General features: G+C 37.1%; 1 protein-coding gene across 1 annotated transcript; it reads left to right on the forward strand.

The window, feature by feature from the left end:
* The first annotated feature begins 67 nt into the window (after positions 1 to 67).
* KIAA1586 (KIAA1586 ortholog) lies at positions 68 to 19731 on the forward strand. The gene is made up of 4 exons (XM_026507159.4): positions 68 to 8994; positions 9558 to 9641; positions 13682 to 13762; positions 14761 to 19731. The coding sequence occupies exons 1-4, from the start codon at positions 8974 to 8976 to the stop codon at positions 16936 to 16938; spliced, it is 2364 nt and encodes a 787-aa protein (XP_026362944.1). The 5' UTR covers positions 68 to 8973; the 3' UTR covers positions 16939 to 19731.
* The last annotated feature ends 280 nt before the right edge of the window (positions 19732 to 20011 follow it).

The following is a 20011-nucleotide window of genomic DNA, read 5'->3' on the forward strand; positions in this document are numbered from 1 at the left end:
TCCTGAAAAAGAAATAAACCCAAGTTTTTGTGAGTGTTAAAACAATGCATGGATCTAAAACGTTTTTTGTTTGTTTACATGCTTTTAACTTTTTATTGCCCAACTACATTAAATACAGATGTGTAATATAAAACATAAATATCATCTAAAATATCCTATATAAGATATAACATCCTATGTATTTGGTTGGTTTTATTGCTATACTGTTTAGTTTTAACTGGTTTGATTTCATAGTATCAAAAGAAAAAAAATTGAAAATAAAATCACATGGGTTGGATAATCACATAAAAAGAAAAATAGCATTTTGTAAATGAATGAAAGATAAAATATTCTTCATCAAGACGTTTCTCCTGTGATGTCAGGTTGTCACACACAACAACTTTGCAATAACAAGTCATGCTTCTTCAGTGTAAGGTCATGTTTAAACTTGGAAAAGAGGATGCATACGATAGCTGGAAAGTTCAGAACTGTGGACCCAGGGAACATTCCATAATGCTGCTTGATAACAATGTGGTTGTACAAAATAAATATGATTAAGGAAATAACTTATGTTAACATTTGCTACTTATACTTAAATATAAATAAATCACATTGAAAACATTAAAAAGTATTTGCTCATTTCTTATTAAGGTACAAAATCCGGGAAAAGATCCTTTTCTGAGCTGTTTACTTCTCTACCCACACACATTATGGCATTACTATTATAATTGCCTAGTGGCTCTGGCTTATTTGTCTTCTGAAGAGCCATACTATGTAGGATAAAGAGACAACATCCAAGATAAATGTGCATGCTATGTAGGATATATACACATTATCCAGGAAGGTTAACATTTTTATTGAAAAATGTTACTGAGATACATGTAATTTCCTTTAAAAAAAAAAAACTACTTTGCTGGGTATTTACCCCAAAGATACAGATGTAGTGAAAAGAAGGGCCACATGCACCCCAAAGTTTATAGCAGCAATGTCCACAAGAGCCAAACTGTGGAAGGAGCCGAGATGCCCTTCAATAGACAAATGGATAAAGAAGTTGTGGTCCATATATACAATGGAATATTACTCAGCCATCAGAAAGGATGAATACCCACCGTTTGCATCAACATGGATGGAACTGGAGGGGATTATGCTAAGTGAAATAAGTCAAGCAGAGAAAGACAATTATCATATGGTTTCACTTACATGTGGAACATAAGGAATAGAATGGAGGATATTAGGAGAAGAAAGGGGAAAATAAAGGGGGAATCAGAGGGAGAGATGAACTACGAGAGACTATGGACCCCAGGAAACAAACAGAGTTTCAGAGGGGACGGAGGCGGGGAGATGGGTTAGCTCGGTGATGGGTATTAAGGAGGGCACATATCGCATGGAGCACAGGGTGTTATATGCAAACAATGAATCATGCAACACTACATCGAAAACTAACGATGTACTGTATGGTGACTAACGTAACATAATAAAATATAATATAATAAAAAAACTACTTTGTAGTATGTTTTTCCTACTAAATGTAAACAAAATTGTCTTTGCAAAATATAACTATCATTCAACTAGAATTTCTACGGTCCTTCCTTAAGGTATTTTTAGATGTGTTGATATTTTTATAGATAATAGAATATATATATATATTCTTTTTAATTCAGCTACATATATTGGTTCTAAATGAGTTACAAATAAGGAGCACTGGGTGGCTCAGTTGGTTAAGCATCTGCCTTTGGCTCAGGTCATGATCCCAGGGTCCTGGGATGGAGGCCCATGTCGGGCTCTTGGCTCAGCAGCAAGACTGCTTCTCTCTCTCCCTCTCCCTCTGTGATCTCTCTCACTTTCTCAAATAAATAAATAAAATCTTTAAATAAAAAAAAAAACCACACCCACTTAGAGCACTTGATCCAAGTATTAATACTTTCTTTATTTTGCCCTAGAAAAAAAGACATTTATTCTACCCTGTAAGCACCTAATGCTCATTTTAAAAGTTCTCCCTGACTTTTCCAGATTAAGATGTTCCTAAACTTTGCCTATGGGGTGTTCTCTCTTGCCGCTAAATGTACTTGGTTTATTGCAACACAGGCAGGTCACTCATGTTCCTCTATTGTTTAGTTTTAACAATTTGAAGGGCTACCTAGATTCTGTTGAGATCCCAGTTTCCATACTCTTTGATATGGTAAGATTGAGCACGTTTGAGAATCTTTGGGTATGCACCCATTCAAAGTCACTTTACCCATAATGATGAGATAAGCTTCACACTGAATCTGTGCTCTGAACTTTGTTAAGCTCTTTGGCACTAAGTTTATTTTTGATTTCTAGGATTAAGAATAAAACTTTGGGTTCTGATCATAGTTACTATCTTTTGTCCTTTCGTTAAAAATGGCCTGTATCCGTTTTTCTCAGATCTTGATTTCTAAATACCATTTTCCAAAAAAAGAAAAAGCACTCCTTGTAGAAATGGCAGATTTCAGGGTGGGAGCAGAAAAGGTACCAAATGTGCTTAGAACATTGTATGTTATGCCAAAAAGTAAGGGACTGCTCAAAGAATGATGGCCATATGAGGCTGCAAAAGGGACTCCAACTGGCCAAACCCGGGACAAACTGAGCATCAAAATAAATTAGGACAGGAACGGCTTATTACCCATTCAATAAAATAGAAATCCATTATTATTATGAACCCATAATAACAATGAATAGGTAAATCAAAAAGCAAGGTAGGTAGGAAGACCATTTATTACAGCAGAACGCCAATTAAAAATACGGAAAGGGTGGTAGAGTTAGAAAATTACTATTTACAACTATCATATTAGAGACTGATTAGGCAAGAATCATCAGAGGATACTAAATATTGAAGTGTAAGTTTAATGAGGAGAGGACATTTTCATATTCTCAGTGTATTATCCTACAGATTGATTATAAATTACAAGGAGAAAAATCTAAATATGCAGCAGAAAAAGTGGAAGAAAGTGGACAATACTTTGACCATATGATTATTATCAATAATCCTCATCATCATTAAGGGTCAGATAAATATCATGTGTCTCTGAATGTGATTCCCTAAAAGCAACACAAGATCACTTAAGTAGTATTTTGGCCAGAGTTATAACCTGAATGTGATCATGAGGAAACTGACAAACTTAAACTGAGGAACATTCTATAAAATAACTGGCCTATATTCTTCAAAAATGACAAGGAAAGACTTAGAAACTGTTCAAAATTAAAGAAGAATTAACAGGCATGAAAATTTAAATTTAAAAGGGAAGGAAATCCTTCCATTTACATCAGCATGGATATACCTGGAGGACATTATACTAAGCAAAATAAGCCAGAAAGATCGACTGCATGATCTCATATGTGAAATGTAAAAAAAGTTGAACTCATGGAAACAGAGAGTAGAGTGGTGGTTACCAGGTGCTGTAGGGATGCGGGAAATGGGGAGATGTTGGCCCAAGAGAATAAACTTTCAGTTACAAGAGGTGTATGTTCGGGAAACCTAATGTATAGCATGGTGACTATAATAATAATGTATTGTATACTTGAAATTTGCTAAGAGAGTAGATCTTTTTTTTTTTTTTTCCAGTAAGCTCTCCATCCAAAATGGGGCTTGAACTTGCAACCCCAAGATCAAGAGTCACATGCTCTACCAACTGAGCCAGCCAGGTGCCCCAAGACAGGAGATCTTAAGGGCTCTCACCATACACACACACACACACACACACACACACACACGGTAACTATGTAAGGTGAGGGATATGTTAATTAAGTTAGCTGTGGCAATCATTTCACAATGTATAATAACATGAAAACATCATGTACACCTAAATATACACAATTTTGTCAACCATACCTCAATAAAATACAGCTTTATTTCTGTTATAGCAATGAACAATAAAAAATTATAACCCATTGAATAAAATAGAAATCTATGAATCATAATAAAAATCAAAAAGTAAGGGAGAAGGTAAGACGCTTTATTATAGTGGAATGATAATTGAAAATATGGGAAGGGCGGGGCGCCTGGGTGGCTCAGTCGTTAAGCGTCTGCCTTCAGCTCAGGGCGTGATCCCAGAATCCTGGGATCGAGCCCCACATCAGGCTCCTCCGCTATGAGCCTGCTTCTTCCTCTCCCACTCCCCCTGCTTGTGCTCCCTCTCTCGCTGGCTGTCTCTCTCTGTGTGTCAAATAAATAAATAAAATCTTAAAAAAGAAAAGAAAAGAAAAGAAAAGAAAATATGGGAAGGGGGCACCTGACTGAGTCAATAGAGAATATGACTCTTATTGCAGGGTTATGATTTCAAGCCCCACATTGGGCATGGTGCCTTAAAAATATATATACATACGAGAATGGTGGTAGAGTTACAAATCGCTGTGTTGTACACTTGAAACTAAAATAATATGGTAGGTCAATTATACTTCAATTTAAAATAAAGACAAACTGTAAAACTAATAGAAGAAAACAGGGGAAAAGTTCATTGATGTTGGTCTTGGCAATGACTTTTTTGGATATAACACCAAAAGCACGGAAACCAAAAGCAAAAATAAACAAGTGGACAACATCAAACTAAAAAGCTTCTGCACAGCATAGGAAATAACTAACAAGATGGAAAGGTGACCTACAGAATGGGGGAAAGTATCTACAAACCCACATATCCAATAAGAGGTTAATATCCAAATACACAGGAACTCATATAACTCAATAGCAAAAAAATCCCCAAATAACTCAGGAAATGGGCAGAGGACCTGAACAGACATTTTTCCAAAGAAGACATACAAATGGCCAAGAGTTATATTAAAAAGTGCTCAACATCATTAATCATCAGGAATATACAAATCAAAACCAGAGTTAAATATCACCTCATGCCTATAAATGGCTATTGTAAAAAAAATTCAAAAGATGACAAGTGTTGGCCAAGATGTGGAGAAAAGGGAACCCTTGTCCACTGCTGGCGGAAATGTAAATTGGCACACCATTACAAAAAACAGTATGAAGTTCCTCAAAGAATTAAAATAGAGGGGCGCCTGGGTGGCTCGGTCAGCTAAGCATCTGACTCTTGATTTTGGCACAGGTCATGATCTCAGGGTCATGAAATCAAGCCCCTGGGCTCTGCACTGGGTGTGAAGACTGATTAAGATTCTCTCTCTCCCTCTGCCTTCCCCCCAAGTCCCCTCCTACCTCTCCCAATTCAGGGTATATATGCAAACAAAATAAAATTAGTACTTTGAAGAGGTATCTGCCCTTCTATGTTCATTGCACCATTATTCAAAATAACTGAGACTTGGAAACAATTTAAGTGCCTGTTGATAGATGACCAGATAAAAACAATGTGTATATATACACAGTAGAATACTATTCAGCCTTAAAAAAAAGTCAGATTGAATTCTGAAGAACTATACCAATTACAATAGCATCAAAAAATATGAAATACTTAGTGATTAACCTGACAAGATCTGTGAACTATCTATATACACTGAAAAATACTAAATGTCGCTGAGAGAAATTAAACTGACAATTTGAAAAAGAAGATTCAAGCTGGAAGACTATACCTGATTTCAAAGCTTATTGCAAAGCTACAGAACATAATAGAAAGTTTAGAAATAGACCCACAGATATATGAACAACTGGCATTTGGCAAGGGTGCAAAGGAGATTCAGAGAAGAAAGGATAGTCTTTTCAACAATTCATGCTGAAACAATTATATATCTATATACAAAACCATGAACTTCAATCCATACCTATCACAGTTAAAATGAATTCAAAATGGACCAGACCTAAAATTAAAACCTAATTATAAATTTCTAGAAGGAAACAAAGACAAAAATATTTGTAACTTTGCTTATGCAAGGATTTCTTAGATACACCACCAAAAGCATAATCGAGTGAAGTAAAAAATTGATAAGTTGGACTTCAACAAATATAAAAACTTCCCTTTGAAAGACAATTTTAAGAAAATGGAAAGGCAAGCTACAGACTGTGAGAAAATATTTGGAAATCACATATCTGTTAAGGTCTTGAACCCAGAATAAACAACTGTTAAAATTCGATAATAAGAAAATAATTTAGGAGCGCCTGGGTGGCACAGCAGTTAAGCGTCTGCCTTCGGCTCAGGGCATGATCCCAGCGTTATGGGATCGAGCCCCACATCAGGCTCCTCCACTATGAGCCTGCTTCTTCCTCTCCCGCTCCCCCTGCTTGTGTTCCCTCTCTCGCTGGTTGTCTCTATCTCTGTCAAATAAATAAATAAAATCTTAAAAAAAAAAAAAAAGAAAATAATTTAAATAATGGGCAGAAGACCTTAAAAGGCATGACCAATGAAGATATATGGATGGCAAATGAATGCATAAAAAGAGTTTCAACGTTATGACTAGGTTAACGCAAATTAAAATCACAATGTGATATCACTACACACCTATTAAAATATCTAAAATGAAAAAGACTATGCCAGGGGCGCCTGGGTGGCTCAGTCCATTAAGCATCTGACTTCAGCTCAGGTCAAGATCTCAGGGTCCTGGGATGGAGCTTGTGGTGGGCTCCTTGCTCAGCTGGGAGTCTGCTTGTCCTTCCCTCTCTGCCCTCCCCCCGACTCATGCAGGCCTGCTCTCTCTCTCTCAAATAAATAAATAAAATCATAAAAAAAAAAAAAAGAGGGGCGCCTGGGTGGCACAGCGGTTAAGTATCTGCCTTCAGCTCAGGGCGTGATCCCGGCGTTGTGGGATCGAGCCCCACATCAGGCTCCTCCGCTATGAGCCTGCTTCTTCCTCTCTCACTCCCCCTGCTTGTGTTCCCTCTCTCGCTGGCTGTCTCTATCTCTTTCGAATAAATAAATAAAATCTTAAAGAAAGAAAGAAAGAAAGAAAGAAAGAAAGAAAGAAAGAAAGAAAGAAAGAAAGAAAAGAAAAGAAGAAAAAGACTATCCGTGCAACAATTACTGAATTGAAGGGCATGAACATATTTGGGCTACAGCCACATATTTACTGTTTTCCAAGAACTTAACTGAATGACTCCCACCTGCAACCTTTCACAGTACAGTTTCCACTGAACTCTCACCAGCACATAAGAAAAATTGCTTAAATACAAATCTCATCTAGACATTTAAGAGATTTAAAAATGGTTAACTTACATGCAGCTTTTGGGTCTATCATCTTAGCAGTTGTTTCTTTTTCTCAACTTTCATCAGCAAGTCTCAAATTTAGTTGATACAAATGTACCTGCAGTTGTAGTGTACTTTGGGGAAATCAAACAGATTCATCAAATACTAGCTAGGAACATAAGTAATCAAATGCCATGTTCTCATTTAGACCAGCAAAAACAGGGCTCCAAATGAAAAAGTAAATATCTGCTGGGCTCAAATAACAGAGAGATAAGGTCAGTTGAAAAATTAACAGACAATATTTGTCCCAAAGAAATACTGCACTTGCAGAGTCAAGGTGACCTTTGTGACTACTGCTTTCTTATTTACACAATGAGAAAATTTGTCCTCGAAAATCATAGTGTAACAGCTTTGTTGTTTGAAAATCTATCAGTAAGAATGAAATAGCCCTCCCTTGGCTGGACACTGTGACACAGAGAACCAGCCTCATGCCAAACCAAGTGCAGGGCTACAGATAAGGAGGTTCTGGGCCAACAATTAGTATCTATGTTAACTCTGTAGTTTCCAAGTTAACAGGAATCTGTAGTCCAGAGGTGACCTTGAACTCTTTACACACAGCCCTAATTGGCTTTGTACCTATTGAAATACTGCTTCACTTATATTACACCTACCTCTACCCTTCCTTAAAATTTCCTAATAACTCTATTCCTTTGTCTTGTGATAATGCCTCGTAGTTCCTCTGTTGTGTGATCTCACTCATTGCAGGTCACAAGCAAAATCACAAAGGTGATGTTGTGGGACCTTAAACTTGTCAAGTGATCTTGGGCTGATACGTCTAGGAGAAAAAGCTTTAAAAGAATATCGCCAGGGGGCGCCTGGGTGACTCAGTCGATTAAGCATTTGCCTTCCACCCAGGTCATGATCCCAGGGTCCTGGAAGAGCCACACCTGGGGCTCCCTGCTCAGCGGGGAGTCGGCTTCTTCCTCTCCCCCCACCCCCACCCCCACCTTCTGTGCTCTCTCTCTTTCAAATGAATACATAAATAAAATCTTTATTAAAAATATCGTCAGCAAAAATTTGTTTTCATAAACTGTATCGGTTCACAATCATCCATGTGTAAATACTGAAAAGAAAAAAGTCGGCCACGATTTTGGTAAGGAAATATCTGAGCAAACAATGAAAGAGCATTTTAACACCAATGATCTAGATTATCTAGACCGATATTTGTATAAAAAGAAAAGAAGAAAAGGAAAAAGTAGAAGAAAGAAAGGTGGGGAGTGAGGCGCCTGGGTGACTGTCGGTTGAGCCTTTGCCTTCGGCTCAGGTCGTGATCCCAGGGGCTTGGGATCCAGCCTCCCATAGGACTTACTGCTCAGTGGGGATCCGGCTTCTCTCTCTGCCTTTGCTGCTCCCCCTGCTTGTGCTATCTCTGACAAATAAAAATTTTTAGAAAAGGTGGAGAGAGGGAAACAGTGATTGAGAGAGAAAGGTCGTCTATTACACTACTTAAGTACAGTAACAGCCTAGAGGAACGCAAGCGCCGCCGCTGAGTGCCCCTTTCCACTCTTCAATTAGGCGCCGGACAGTCTCCGGCGCGATCAGAACTACAACTCCCAGCTTCCTGCGCGGCCCGGGGAAGGCAGGCCCGCGACTGTTGAGAAAGAGGGTCGGGGGGATACCAAGCCAGAGCGGGCCGCTCCTCCTTTTGAAGCGGTTTCGCACCTCTTTCCGCCCGCGGCGTCGGTGGCGTCGGCGGCGTCGGCGCTCACGCAGGGGCGGGTCACGGCGGCGCGAAGCGGTGCTGGGCGGGAAGGGCAGTCGTGGCGGCGGCGGCAGAGGGGACAGCTGCGACGGCGGCGGGGGCCGCAGAAGCGGTGGTGCTGTCAGTTAGGCCGTCGGAGAAATGGGAGACCCGGGGTCGGAGGTGAGTGGTCGGGCCGCGGCATTCTCAGCCGAGCCGGGAAGGGCTTTGTGTTCGTTGAGTGTGAGGCCTGGTGTGCGGCGGCCGCGGCAACCGCAGCGGCGGGGCGCTAGCCTCCGCGTCTCGGGCCGAGCCGAGCGTTCGGGCCTGGTGCGGGTCTGAACGAGGAACCGGCAGTAACAATGGCCGCCCGACCGCCCCCGGCCCGCTGCGCCGGCCCCGGAGGCCCCCGTTGCCGCTGCTGTGGCCGTGAGAGCGACATTTTGAGACAGGCTCGCTCTTCGGCGGTGTGCGTGCATCCCCCCTCCCCGAGGAGACTGGGGAATTCGCAGGGGCTGGTAAGTCGTTTTCGGCGTCGGCTCCCTATGGCTCCACGTCTGCAGAGGCATAACCCGACGCCATCGAGTCCTGTTCTTGATCGGACTTGCACGCAGTTGTGCTCAGTTCCGTTTCCTCAAGAGCTTGCTGTTTTACAGAGCTCTTCCCTTTTGGTTCCTTTTGGGAAATTCTCTTCCTCCAAGTACGTGGCTGTATATAGATGAGCATGTTCTGGCTTATTTTTGTAGATAATAGAGTCTGCCCCCCCAGCCGGGCCTGAGGCATCTGAGGCAACAACGGATGAAAATGAAGATGACATTCAGTTTGTTAGTGTAAGTAGCAACGATATTCGGTTTTTTCCCAGAATGCCAAACCTATGCGTGGCGAGCCATTGTGTGATTATACCTCACCTGTCCGTTCATCATTCAGCAGCTAGGTGTCAATGTCTCGCAGGTACTAGACACTGGGGAGCATGGCCTAGGATTAGGAAATTTAGCGAAAAGGGCTCTCTGAGCACCTACAGTGGCCACCACAAAGACTGTGCCCGAAAGGACGTGTTACACATTTAATCACGCTCCTCGTGCCTTCATTAGCGCCATTTTATACTTCATCTCGGCAAAGTTCTGGTCTCTTAAGGGTGTGTTTGGAAGAAGGGCAAGAGTGTCCTTTAAAAGATGACCTGCAGGTTAGAGGGAAGGGAGCGCTGATGATGAGAAAGGAGGTAGAAAGCAAGAAGGGTTGCAAGAACTCAAAATCTGAGCGTTCTGTAGCTTCATAACATAAAGGCAAATGGCTTGAAGACTTCACCAACCTCTGAGATCATCGTGTTACAGCATAGTGCAAGAGTTGATGTTCATAATGAAGATCCCTGCATCCCTAGGAACACACGTGGTTTTCAGACTTCCTGCCCTTTGGGACAGTGGTCTCTTAAGCATTAGAAAGTGTAAAGGTGCGGATTCCTGGGCCTCACTCCACACCCACTGAATCAGAATTTGAAGGTGGGACCCAGGAATCTTCACTCTGGAACAAATACAAGGACCTGTCAATCTGTGAACCATGCTTTGTAAAGCCTTGGTTTAGGGGGAAGGGAGTCATGGTGTATTTTGGGATGGTTTTCACCCAAAACTGTAAAGTTTTGCAAAGGCTCTGTTTAAAGTGGTATCTTAGCTAGCTAAAAACTTCTTCAAACCAGTGATCAGTTGAGGTTTGCTGTTAAAGGTGTATAATTTTTCTTTAAATAAGTGCCTGTTTAATGTTTGTTAATTGCTATAGGTTTAGGGCAACCTGATAAATTTTTTTTTTCAAATGTCAATTTTCTAAATCAAATAAAATCTGCTCTTTAAACTTTGTGGTGTTAAGATGTTGTTTCTTGTTCTAGTAGAGTCATATAGAAATTCTTTACAAGATCATTTCCTTGACATTCTTCCCCATTAACAGTATATATGGTAACCCACTTTTTCTTTTTTTGACACTTGGGACCTTATAAATTTGTTGGTACCAAGATATGTTGTATGCTGATTCTGTCTTCCCTGTGTTGAGCCACAGTGTCTGTTTTTTGTACTGAAAAGTATTTGGAAGGAATATTTCATGGGTCTTCAGGAAAAATAATTTTGGTTCCTCCTGACTGGTATAGAAACAAACGAATGGGACATTATAAACTTGACGATATTTTGTGCAACTAGAACTAGGAGTGATATAGGTGTTATGACGTGTGCCTTTGAGAAATAGAATCTACAAGATTAAGGTTGGAAAAATAGGTGTAAGTTTGTGTAATACTCTGTGGAATAAACTATTGTAAATTCTTACTGAATTAACATATCAGCTTTTCCTCAGCTGAGGTTTAAAACTCTAAATATAATTTTAAATACAGAGAATCTTGTGTATGTTTGCATCCAGAGTTTGTACATCCAACTGGATCGAACCTCTTATTATTTAATTTAGCCTTGTTTCCAAAAAGGGGATTGAATATTTGATAGCTCCATAAGGAGAAGCGAATTATACAGGCATACGATGTTTTATTGCACTTGATTTTACTGTGCTTCATAAATACATGTTTTTTACACATCGAAGGTTTGTGGCAACCCTGTATCAAGCAAGTCATTTGGCACCATTTTTCCAACAGCATCTGCTCACTCTGTGTCTCTGTCACAGTTCAGTAATTCCCACAATATTTCAAAACTTTTTCATTATTATTGTATTTGTTATGGTGATCTATGATCAGTTATGATAACTCACTGAAAGCACAGATGATGGTTAGCACTTTTTTTTGCCATGAAGTATTTTTTAATAAACTGTGTACATTTTTTTAGACATAACACTATTACATCTTAATAGACTACAGTATAGTATAAAGATAACTTTTATATGCCCTGGGAAGTCAAAAAATTCATTTGACTCACTCTGTTGTGATACTTGCTTTATTGTAGTGGTCTGGAACTGAACCTGTAATATTTCAGAGGTATGCTTGTAGCTCTAGGTGGAATTTCATTTTTTTTTTTTAAAGATTTTATTTATTTATTTGACAGAGAGACAGCCAGCGAGAGAGGGAACACAAGCAGGGGGAGTGGGAGAGGAAGAAGCAGGCTCCCAGCAGAGGAGCCTAATGTGGGGCTCGATCCCAGAACGCCAGGATCACGCCCTGAGCGGAAGGCAGACACTTAACAACTGAGCCACCCAGGTGCCCCTAGGTGGAATTTCAGTATCAGAAAGAAGAGAGTAGGGGGCGCCTGGGTGGCACAGCGGTTAAAGCGTTTGCCTTCGGCTCAGGGCGTGATCCCGGCGTTCCGGGTTCGAGCCCCACGTCAGGCTCCTCCGCTGTGAGCCTGCTTCTTCCTCTCCCACTCCCCCTGCTTGTGTTCCCTCTCTCGCTGGCTGTCTCTATCTCTGTCAAATAAATAAATAAAAAAAAATCTTAAAAAGAAAAAAAAAAAAAAAAAAAAGAAAGAAGAGAGTAAAAATATTCCCACTGCCTTTATTTAATTAACTAATTAATTAATTTAAGATTTTATTGTTAAGAAATCTCTATCCAACATGGGGCTCAAACCTACAACCACGAAATCAAGAGTTACATGTTCCTAGATTGAACCAGCCAGGAGCCCCCCTATTGCCTTTAAATGGTTCCATAGAAAAAAACAGTGATAATTTAATTCTACTTTAAAATATACTCAGAGACGGAATTTACTTCCCTTTGTAACCCCATCCTGTGCTGGGCTCCACCAGTACCATTCAGTAAAGGTGAAATGCTGCTGGGTATAGTTCTCTGCTTGAAGGTTCTTCAGATATAAAAAGTTACTACTTGATGTATTGTGGATACCTTAGTCTTCCTATAAATCTCTTTCTAGCCTTCAGCCTGCATTATAGCACAGCATCCTCTTTTTGTTCTACCATATACATCTATGCTTGCATGTAGCTAAATAATCACAATATGTTGAAAGAAAGGAATGATAAAAATTTGTAGGTACAAAACGAGCCCTTTCCTTTGATATAAATTTTATTATAATACACATACAGAAAAGTGTACTTCCTGATTGTTCTTCTGGACTTCACTCTATTTTAGTACTACATTACTATTGTCTGGATTATCTTGTAGTCTTCCCACACTTCATACTTTCCTAATCTTGAACCACAGCTCTCATGTTCCCATCTCAGCACTATTGATTGGTTCATTTACTTATAGAATAAAACCTAGGTTTTTGACCCAGGTACTTAGGGCTTGGTGTATTGTGTAGGTACTATATGTGTAAAGAAAGAACTGAGAAAATCAGGGCTTGATGTTTGCTTGTGTAAGGATATGGAGGATAAAGCAGAGCTGGGGCGCCTGGGTGGCACAGCGGTTAAGCTTCTGCCTTCGGCTCAGGGCGTGATCCCGGCGTTATGGGATCGAGTCCCACATCAGGCTCCTCCACTATGAGCCTGCTTCTTCCTCTCCCACTCTCCCTGCTTGTGTTCCCTCTCTCGCTGGCTGTCTCTATCTCTGTCAAATAAATAAATAAATTCTTAAAAAAAAAAAAAAAAAGGCAGAGCTATTCAAGAACTCTGTGATTTTGAGCTTAGATATCTAAAAGATTATTGATAGTCATCCAGTTAAAGAATATAGTACCATGATGTATCTTTTTAATACTGTCCCTGTACTATTTTCCATTTCCAAAGGAATCCACATGGCTTTATTCCTCTATGTAGACTTAGTTTCTCTTTGGGTTTTCTTGTCATTACTTATTCATCTACTCTGAATCTTTTCCTGTGCTGCTTTTGTTTCTGATTATTCTGTGCCACTAAGGAGGAAGTCTTGCTAATTCCAGTTACAACTTATTGTAAATGCAAGTTTGGTTTGAATGGTTTTCACGCCTTGTAAATTTGCTCAATTCCTTTTTAGGAAGGACGATCAAAATGTGTTCTTGAATACGTTGATCTGGTCTGTGGTGATAAGGAAGAGCCTAGCACCTGTCATAGTGATGTAAGTATATTATATTTGTGGTTTTTGAGTTCTGTCATAAAGTGCAAAGTGTGTTGGAGGTGGCTTGAACTGGCTTGCAAGAACTGATCATTAGATTTTCAGGAGTTTTGTGAGCTGATTTGTTACATATAGCCATTATTAAAAATTAAAGTATAAAAAAGTATATAAAGTTACAAGGAAATAAATTATTACATTTAAGGTAGTAAATACTCAAAACTCATATCTTAATTTGAGATTATTTACACCTATTGTATCTGAATGGTAGAAATACTACATAATAACATGCTTCTGCAACATGGTTGGAGTATTTACACCAAGGTAAATGTCAAACTACAAATCGGGCCTTGATTTATTATTTATTGATCTAAACTTAAGAAAGTGGTGGATAAAATGCTAACGCAGATTAAGCCTAAAAATGTGATACATCTCTAAATTGCCGGACTGTTTGCATGAACAATTGAGGAAACCTTGTAATACTTAAAAACTCTTTGATTCAACAAAGATGTTGATGTCGTTGATGAGTGAGTGGAGTTCTGCTATACGTCTTCATCTTTTCATCTTATTAAATGAAAATATTAACCACTTTTCACATTGGAACTATACTCATTTGTAAATCATATGAACAACTTCTTTGTTCAATTGGATATTAATCAAACATTCATAGTCAGATTTCGTGACATTATTGGTTATAAAATTTTAAAAACAGAGCCTGGTTGGCTCAGTCAGGAGGCGCATGCAGCTTCTGATTTCAGGGTTGTGAGTTTGAGCCCCACAGTGGGTGTAGAGATTACTAAAAAATAAATAAACTTTAAAAAAACTGATAGTGAATTTTTCAACAAATGGAAGTCATATTGAAGTTATAGGTGCAAATTGAAAATCAATGTAAGTATTCAAAATTTATTTCTAAAATTATATAAAAAATCATTAACAGAAATTTTTACATTAACCCTTAAAGTGTTATCAAGAACTTTACTTATGTATGTAAAATTATTTTTCAGATTCTGTTCCCTAAAATGCCAAAACGACAGGGAGATTTTTTACGTTTTTTAAATGTGAAGAAGGTGAAAACAGACACAGAAAGTAATAATAGCAAAAATCATTGTGGATTGTCTAAGTCAAAGGAATCAAATTTCAAATATGTTGAACAACCAATCATTGAAGAAAATCCATCATGTTCATCAAAGGAAGAAACAGATAATCTTGTGCTTCCAGATTGTTGGAATGAAAAACAAGCATTTTTGTTTACAGAACAGTACAAATGGCTTGAAATAAAAGAAGGTAAATTAGGATGTAAGGATTGTTCAACAGTTCGGCATTTGGGATCGAAAGCAGAAAAGCATGTCCATGTGTCTAAGGAATGGATTGCATATTTAGTAACCCCTAATGGCAGTAATAAAACTACTAGACAGGCTTCTCTGCGGAAAAAAATTAGGGAACATGATGTTTCTAAAGCCCATGGTAAAATTCAGGATTTGTTAAAGGAATCAGTTAATGACTCAATTTCTGATTTAGTGCATAAACAAAATAATAAAAATATTGATGCTACTGTAAAAGTTTTCAATACTGTTTACAGTTTAGTAAAACATAATAGACCTTTATCTGATATTGAGGGGGCAATAGAATTACAAGAGAAAAATGGAGAGGTCAACTGTTTAAATACACGATACAGTGCAACAAGAATAGCGGAACATATTGCAAAAGAAATGAAAATGAAGATATTTAAGAATATTATAGAAGAGAATGCCAAAATCTGCATCATAATTGATGAGGCATCTACAGTTTCAAAGAAAAGCACTCTAGTGATTTATCTCCAGTGCACAGTTCAGTCTGCTCCTGCACCAGTTATGTTATTTGTTGCTTTAAAAGAATTGGTGTCAAGCGCAGCAGAGTTTATTTTTAATACAATATTGAGTTCTTTAAATGATTGTGGCTTTACTAATGAGTATTTGAAAGCAAATTTAATTGCATTTTGTTCTGATGGTGCTAATACAATTCTGGGAAGTAAATCTGGAGTAGCTACAAAGTTGTTAGAAAATTTTCCTAAAATCATTATTTGGAACTGTTTAAACTATCGATTGCACTTGTCACTTGATGATTCAATATCTGAAATAAAACAGGTTAATCATCTTAAACTATTTCTTGATAAAATTTATTCCATTTATCACCACTCTAATAAAAATCAAAACAAGCTTTTAGAAGCTATAGCTAAAGATCTTGAGATAGAAATTACTAAAATCGGCCGGGTAATGGGACCAAGATGGGCAGCATGTAGTTTACAAGCTGCTACTGCTGTATGGTACGCATATCCTGTATTATATATGCATTTTTCAAATTCTTGCTCTGGTTTGGCCAAGAGATTAGCTAACATTCATTTTTTGCAAGACCTTGCTTTAATGATTGACATTCTTGAAGAATTTTCACTACTTTCAGCTGCATTACAGTCCAAATCAACTAACATTCAGAAAGCACACAAATTTATCAAACGTACCATAAGAGCTTTGGAAGATTTAAAAATTGGTACTGGAAAGCACGAGTCTCAAATTGAAGGTTTGATTAAGTCAGATAAGTTTAAAGATATTCCATTTTGTAAAAATAATAAATTTAATGCTCTTCCTAGGAGTATGTTACTAGAAAATATAATTGAACACATGCATTTGCGTCTTATATCTGACAGAAACCATGATGAAAGTATTTTTAATTATTTTGACTTGCTGGAACCTTCTACATGGCCTTATGAAGAAATAACTTCACCATGGATAGCTGGTGAAAAAAAATTATTTCATCTATGTGAAATTTTAAAATACGAAATTGATTTGAATGATTTTCGGGAATTTGTAAATAATAATATAAAATCAAACAATGTTTCAATTCCTACAACTATACAAAAAGCTAAAAAGATAGTTAACACTATTGCAATCAATAATGCTGAAGCTGAAAGAGGTTTCAATTTAATGAACATAATTTGTACAAGGGTGAGAAATAGTTTAACAACAGATCACATATCAGATCTAATGACAATAAATTTATTGGGGAAAGAGTTAGCAGATTGGGATGCAACTCCATTTGTAAAGTCCTGGTCAAATTGTAACCATAGGTTGGCTACAGATACAAGAGTTAGGCAAAAATCAACAAAAGCCTTCTATGAGAATCAGTTGGGTATATGGAACTTACAATAAAGGGTATTGTATATGTTTTTATCATTTATAAATTGTGTGCTACACATCATATATAAAAAAATTTCTTTTGAAAGCCCATTGTTAAACTTTTATTAACACGTCTATAAGGCATTCTCCAAAGGGATAAAGTTGATTGTTTTTAGGCATATATAGCTTTTAGAAATTGCCCCATGTCTACTAGAGTAGGCCATGATGTATATTCCAAGGAGTCCTGTACAGAACATCCATCCATTTCCATTTCTGCTGCCTTACTTTTAAGTAAGGAAGCAAAAGAATAACAACCCAGAAAAGTTCAAAGCCCTAGAAATTTATATAAAATAAACGAGAAATGGAATAAAAACTGCTTTTTGCTGTTAATCACATCTCTATGTGCTAATGTGGTAATCTCTAGCTGTGTGGCTATTAAGCACTTGAAATGAGCTCAGTTGGACTAAGTGAATTTTTTATTTAACTTGAATTAAATTAAAAAAAGCATTTTTAACTCAACTTTTTTTTTAGATATACATTTAACTTGTTTCCTTGCTCATGATTATTGTAGTGTGCCTGTCAAACTCCTGTATCATGTGTAATATTATATAAAAACACATCACTGAATAGGTGTCAACGGATTCAGTGCACATTTTTTTCTATGAATCGATGTAATATAGCATCTCTACATGAATATTTTATACAGACAATAGGAATTACAGTGATACTTATATAAATCATAATTGATAATTAAATTGAAATATTTATTTTAATTATAATTATTTTTCTAGTTCAGACATGAATATGTGCACATTTTTAAATTTAAAACGAAGGCATACTGAAAAAGAGATGCAGAAACTAGTACTACAACTGGAAAAATAAACAGACTGGAAGAAGGTATGTTACACATTTCATGATGAATTGCAGTTGGCTGTGGCAGAGAAAAGCTGTTATTTAACAAAGGCAGTAAAGTAGATAATACTGAGACAGTTTCAGCAAATGCATAATGAATGAAATCTTTCAGAATTAACAAATTGAAATTTAGTCACTTGAAATCAAAATTAAATGTTCAACAAAAAAATTTTAAACAGTTTTTAAAGGGTTGATTTTAAGTTTGGCCAGGTATAAAAGAGCTTGGATTTTCACATGAAAAAGAACTGGTTATGGATAGATAATAAAATATTTCAGTAATAGAAATTGTTAGAAAGTTACAAATTAAAGCCTAAAACATGTTTTATTAAGAAAGTACAAAGTCCTTAGCTAAGTAACAAAACATTGTAGAATACGGGACCTTCCTAGCTATCAAAGATTGATTCAAAATCTGAAAAATAAGTATTTTTCTTTGGATGAGTTATGTAATATAAGAGCTGCAGCTCAAAACTTGGAGTACATTTTGTCTCATAGGACTTAAACATTTATGAAGCAGTAATTTGAATTCATGGCCTAAAAAATCAAACGTGTAGGGTTTTTTTTGTTTTTTTTTTTTAAGTAAGCTCTATGTCCAAAGTGGGACTTGAGTTCATGACCCCAAGATCAAGAGTTGTTTCCTTTACCAACCAAGCCAGCCAGGTGCCCTTGAAAAGCTATTTTTTAATCTTTTACATTGTTGGAGGAGTTTCAGATAGATGAGAAAAAAAATTACTTCTGTCACAGTAAATGGCATTCTAGGTTGGTTAGGTAAAATGTCAGATCTTACCGAAATTTTTAAATGAGACATTCCCCTTATTTGTTCATTCTACCTGTATGATACATTTTGAAGATAGTTGTGGTCAGTTTTCTGAAATGGTCTCCATGACAGGTGTCATGGGTACAGTTAAATGTTCATTATATGAGTGCAAATGCTATGAATCAACATAAGCTAATAGGATTGCTGAAAGAATTAAAAAACAGTTTAGTGATCTTAGGTACTTTGCTAGTTGGTTGAACTGTGGAAGAATTCTAAAAAACTTAACTGTGTTGTTAACACTAGTTCAAGATTTTCTTGCAACAACAGAAATGCTAGCCAAATATTTAATAATCAAGGAGAAAATGGTGGGGGCACATGGCTGGCTGAGTGGAGCATGTGACTCTTGATGTCAGGGTTCTGGATTCAAGCCCCATGTTAGGCATAGAGCTTACTTTAAAAAAAAAAAAAAATGTTTTCTCGCCAGTATATGGCATATGAATGATCTAAATTTGAAGCTCCAATGAAAAGAAAAAGCCTATTTGTGCCCTACTTAGACAAGCACTAGAATTTATTTTGAAGTAGGAGCTTTAAAAAATAATTTTATGTTTTTCTAATATGAATCAGCATGTACAGGTTTTTAACTATTGACATTGTTACGTAAATTTACTATAAAAACTATAAGAAAAATTTGAAAATTTTTTAATTTACTAATTTGCTTTTAAATTTACTTATTCTTAACTCAATGTTAACAGTACTGAGGTGACCCAAAATTTATTGGATTTACTTAGACAAATACAATCTTCAAACTGATATGCTTTTGCTCTGAAGGTAAATCAATTCTTTTTAAAAAGGATGAACAGGATTTTTTCAATGTGGATGTAAATAGTAAAGAAAAAGTATTTTCTTTCAGTTATTGGAAAACTTAACTGGAACAATTTGGGTATATGAATCTACTTTTCAACTGTAAATTTTATGAAGTTTATATATAAATCAAGTACTTGTGATGAAAAAAGGCATTCAGATTAACAGATGTGCTTTACGTGTAAAATACACATCAGATTTTAAAGACTTAGCATGTATATTATCACATTAATTATTGATAATATGTTGAAATAATATTTTGGTTATTTTGAGTTAAATAAAGTAGTAAAATTAATATTATCTATTTATTTTTACTTTAGAATTACATATGTAGCTTACATTATTAGTTCTGTTGGACAGTACTACCTTATATGATGGTACTGTCAAATCTGGATTTCTGCAATCCAGACCTCACTCTTGACTTCAAGAACCATAGTCAGCTGGCTTCTCATCATTTTCACATTGTCCCATAGGTATCAAACTGAGTATGTCCAAAGCTGAGCTTAACAGTCACTCACTGTATCTGTCTCAGAGAACAGCACAGCCATCCATCATTTTGCTCAAATTAGAAATTTAGAA

Source organism: Ursus arctos, unplaced genomic scaffold (genome assembly GCF_023065955.2).
Source record: "Ursus arctos isolate Adak ecotype North America unplaced genomic scaffold, UrsArc2.0 scaffold_29, whole genome shotgun sequence".
NCBI lineage: Eukaryota > Metazoa > Chordata > Mammalia > Carnivora > Ursidae > Ursus > Ursus arctos.

What these genes read in the sequence shown, in the direction of transcription:
- KIAA1586 (XM_026507159.4), top strand. Translation starts at nt 8,974, where the DNA reads ATGGGAGACCCGGGGTCGGAG. An exon ending in TGGGAGACCCGGGGTCGGAG is followed by an intron (nt 8,995 to 9,557) that starts GTGAGTGGTCGG and finishes TTATTTTTGTAG; the next exon opens with ATAATAGAGTCTGCCCCCCC. An exon ending in ATGACATTCAGTTTGTTAGT is followed by an intron (nt 9,642 to 13,681) that starts GTAAGTAGCAAC and finishes ATTCCTTTTTAG; the next exon opens with GAAGGACGATCAAAATGTGT.